At 37.9% G+C, this 4,380-nt stretch overlaps 1 protein-coding gene across 1 annotated transcript in view; it reads right to left on the bottom strand.

The window, feature by feature from the left end:
* Positions 1-4,380, bottom strand: part of MEP1A (meprin A subunit alpha) — a 31,747-nt gene that overhangs the window by 16,726 nt on the left and 10,641 nt on the right. The window contains exon 6 of the mRNA XM_023512838.1: positions 1,179-1,296. Coding sequence (XP_023368606.1) covers positions 1,179-1,296 — 118 coding nt within the window. The remainder of the gene's footprint in view (positions 1-1,178; positions 1,297-4,380) is intronic.

Raw genomic sequence — 4,380 nt, 5'->3', positions numbered from 1 at the left:
CTTTTTTTTTTTTGCAGTTTTTGGCCAGGGCTGGGTTTGAACTTACCACCTCCGACATACGGGGCCAGCGCCCTACTCCTTTGAGCCACAGGCGCCGCCTCTCTCTCCCTCTCTTATTTCCCCCATGTGTCTTTCCCTCTCCTCTGCCCCATGACTGTTTCCCTTCCTCATTTCTTTACACTCATCTCAGCTCCCCTGACGCCTCACCCTGCTCTTTGTTAAAGGTCCCACTTCTGTGCTGACCGGGACACTCACTGGCAGGAACTCAAACTATTTATGTGGTTGCCACCATCCCTCCTGCCAACTGTAAACCTTGTGAGGTCTAAGACTGGATCTCATACCTCTTCATACCTGCAGACTAGCATGCTTCCTGGCACATAGTAGGTGTTTTTAATTGTTTTTAAATAAAAGAATGAGGTATGAAAATCATACTCAGGTAAGTTAGGGATTTGACTTATGCCTAAGCAGTCATCAGTATTTTTCTTGTTTTGATCGCTATTTTTTGCATACTTTCTTTCCCTAAGGGGCTAAATCGTGTGCTAACTCCCCTTTTTCATTCTGCTATCCATCCATGATTATCAAAACCCCATGGTCAGAACCAGGCAGGAATGGAGACTGCAGTGTGAAGAAATACCCAGGCAGGGCTTAAAGACACAAACACACAGTGTCACAGCAGACAGTGGTTTCACTTCCAGACCTCTCTACCCCACGTGGGTTGACATAAATGCCACTGAAGAAACGGGGCTTCCTTCTTAGTACACGTGTGCCATGCAAGTTTTTAGAAAGAAATAACTACAAAGAATAATTTATATCTAGGATTTTTCAAACAGGTCCAGCCAAGACAGCATTATAATTTAGAACAGTATTCCTTAAATAATGTAATATATACTTTCAGAAACCTCACTTTTCAAAAAGTACTGTAATTTAAAATATAACCTAAACCTAAGAGAAGAAGGGAGACAACTCTCCCTGTGGCCCAGATCTATTCAAACAAACAATCCACTCTCTACCTAACTTGTTTAAAATGTTAGAACACAATTTAAACATTGACAGTGAAATATTTGGTTTTTTTCTTTTAGTTTCTCTACGATTTCTTCTTTTAGCCTTTGAAAACGATGTCGCTTTTTTGGAAATCAAAGGACGCATGATTTTCACACTCTGTCAAATTTCATACTGACCCACTAAACTGTTGAAATATGATATACGAGTCCTCTCCTTCGTAGGGCTTGAAATCCACACAGGATTTGAGGCGGAACATTTCAAAGGCATAGAGAATGGCTCCTTTGGCATTCAGCTCTGCAGAAATCAATGAAAACATGATTGTTATTTAGATCTTGAATAGCATACAGCCTAGAGTTTAGAGAAAACCATACCTTATGACATCCACACAGGTTTCTTACAGATTTTTTGATAGTAAATAAATTTCTTGGAAACTAAAACTGCAAAATGAGTTGTGAACGAAGAGATAGTGCATACTCCATCCCTTAAAAGCACAAATATGACTACGAACTAAGAATGCACATATGTACGTGTGGTGGGACAAAATCTTAAAATAACCTTCCTATTTTCTCCCTTTCTCTTTTTTCCCACCAAAACAGAGATTTTCAATGCATTGCCTAAGGAGAGGCACAGGCGGAGTAGCAAACAAAAATGAGTTGGGCATAGCTCTGGCTTTTGTCTGCATAGATGAAGTAGTGCCCTGGAGAGAAGCAATGAGGACAGCCGTTCTTCCATCAGCCTATAAAGACATTCCCTCGTGCTGGAAGAAGAGAACAGAGCTCAGGAAGTTTTGTGGGTTCTGAAAGCATAGCAAGCACATATGGCATTTAATCCTGCTTCCCTGCAAGCCTCCTGGGGATATGGGAAGGCTAGGCAGCACTCAGGCTTAGAAAAGATTTCCATACTGCAAACCTGGTACCCAAGCAGCAGAAGGCTAACAGACCTGAAGAGGCAGGAACAATAGATGCTGACTGGTAATCTGTATGGACCAGTGACTGAAGATCAAACGCCTTTCCTTTCACCTAACATGCACGTGCCTTGGCGATGCATAAAAGAAGGATGGAATGGGGAGGAAAGATACTCCAGAGGGACTGAGATTGATCGTGTTTTACTTTGTGTGCTTTTTTTCCCTCTTGTCAACTCATCGAAGTTTGGGTTCTAAGTTAAAAATTAAGCCAAGTTATATAAAATCAAATTACATTCCTTGCACATTTCATGTTTTGCATTTTCTCAAAGGGTTTAAAATTCTCGCTAGGTACTTATGTTTTTCTGGCCCTTATTTCATTTAATAAACTACCAAGTTGGAGATGCCACTTATCAAACATCTCAAGACCATGAAAGGAAATCATTGGATTAATCAATAAATTGTGGAAACAACACAGATCATGATGACAAGAGCATTCATTAAGCCAACTGAAGGATTTTCATGCATTTCCACCTGTTCCTACTTATTATACCTATAGTATAAAGAGATATGCCTGAGACAGCTGAGTTGTCACTAAGGTCTAAGAAAAAAAAGTTTGATTACACTAAAGTCAAGTTTTCTAGAAGGTTGTGTTGCTTTTGTTATTCTCAAGCCACATGGTATAAGTTCTGAAAGTGGGTAATTTAAAAATCATACTTCTTTTTTCTTCTCTACACCTGAATGAATTATAAAGCGGGAACTAAGAAACTCTGCAATAATTTTTATAAAAATTATCCCAGCATCATTGAGTGGGGAAAAATGGAAATAAAGCCCACTTAAGACCATCCTATTCTCCATGAAGCCAACATTGAGTGCTCTTTTTCTGAATGCAAGAGCTACACTTGAACTTCATGAGTTACCTTGATGTAGGTGATCTGCTCCATGCAACATACTCGAGCCCCTAGAGAGAAGGGAGTTTATCTTATCTCTCACTGAATCCCTCGTTCATAGCCAACTGCTCCAACATAGTTAAGTTTTACATAGTTCTGTCTTAAACACATTAATTTTTAAAACCCACTAACCCTCCTTTAACCCTGAATCAAATACTATGAGAAGAGTTAACTTCAGACACGAATGACTGTGTATATTGGGGGATGAGCATGGGAAGGCTAACCGTGTTCAGCTGAGGAATCCTTTGAGCGAGTTTCTGATGCCAGTAGTGGTGGAGGAGCTTGAATCCAGCTAATCCCCCTTCAAGTTATAAATTTGAAAAAAATTAAGAAAATGCACTGGAAAATGACTAAAATAGGTAGAAACTGGGGGAAATTTTATCTTCAAAAGAAGTCAGTTTCATTGAGTAAGATTCACATTTATACAGGTTTTTGTATGAAGGCATTTCTCAATTTCTTTAGCATAAGAAGAGAGAATGCAAGCATAAATTTGCAGTTGTATTTTCTTGATATATCAGCAGGGAAGAGTTTGGGACTGAGTTTTAGCCTGAGTGGCTAAAAATTAAGGGAGTAAGTTTTAGATAAGAAAAAGTTATGGTTGATAAGGGGAGATTGGTCCCAAAATCTGTGTATAAGCACCTCTCTAAGCCTTATCTGATCCATGAACTTTATATAAATGGGAGAAGACTCCAAGCAGCTTAGTAAAAATTAGTGAGTAGAAGCCTGATCAATTTGAGCAGATACATCAGTGGCTGCCCACCATAGTAAAGAGAGAATTTGGAGTTTGAGTCATGAAGAATTAGAGGAGCTCAGAAAACTTTTGGGCATTTTGTTGAAACCTCAGAGAGGCCATAGCTTAGGAGTAAAGACTATGTCTCAGCATTAAGAGATTTGCTGTGAACTAAGGCCAAAACCAAACAAAGCCTCCACAAATCCCAGATGATGACTACTATAACAAAAATTAATACTATTCAGAGGAGAATGACAAGATCCATAATCTCAACAATGTAATATGTATATACAATTTCTAATATATAACCCCAAATTACTACACCCTTTGGAGAAATAGAAAAAGGTTATCCATAGACAACAGTAAAGCATTCTTTTATAATTAATTATTCAAGGATTTAAAGAAAAAAATGAATGTGCAAAGACTCTCAGTAGACAAATGGAAATTGTATAAAATAACTAGATAAAAATTCTAACCATATTATATCCAAAATAAAATATTGACTAAATGATTTTGACAACATACTGGAGACGGTAAAAGAATCAGAAAGAAAAATATTCAGAAAAACAAATAAATCCTTAGTGACCAATGAGAAAAAACGCCAAGTCTACAATATGTATACGCAATTAGGACAGGAGAAGCATAGAAAAATGAGCAAATAATGTCTCATATTTCTCAGATTTGGTTATTGAAAAAAGTCACCTTACAGATCTAAGAAGTTTAGTGAACTCAAGCAGAATAAATACAAAGACAATTAGCATCAGCATATCATAGTCAAATTGTTACAAAAACAAAAG

Source organism: Otolemur garnettii, unplaced genomic scaffold (genome assembly GCF_000181295.1).
Source record: "Otolemur garnettii isolate 467f Iridium unplaced genomic scaffold, OtoGar3 scaffold00031, whole genome shotgun sequence".
Lineage (NCBI taxonomy): Eukaryota > Metazoa > Chordata > Mammalia > Primates > Galagidae > Otolemur > Otolemur garnettii.
Note: the sequence above shows the minus strand (reverse complement) of the source record. Positions and strands in the feature narration are given on the sequence as shown.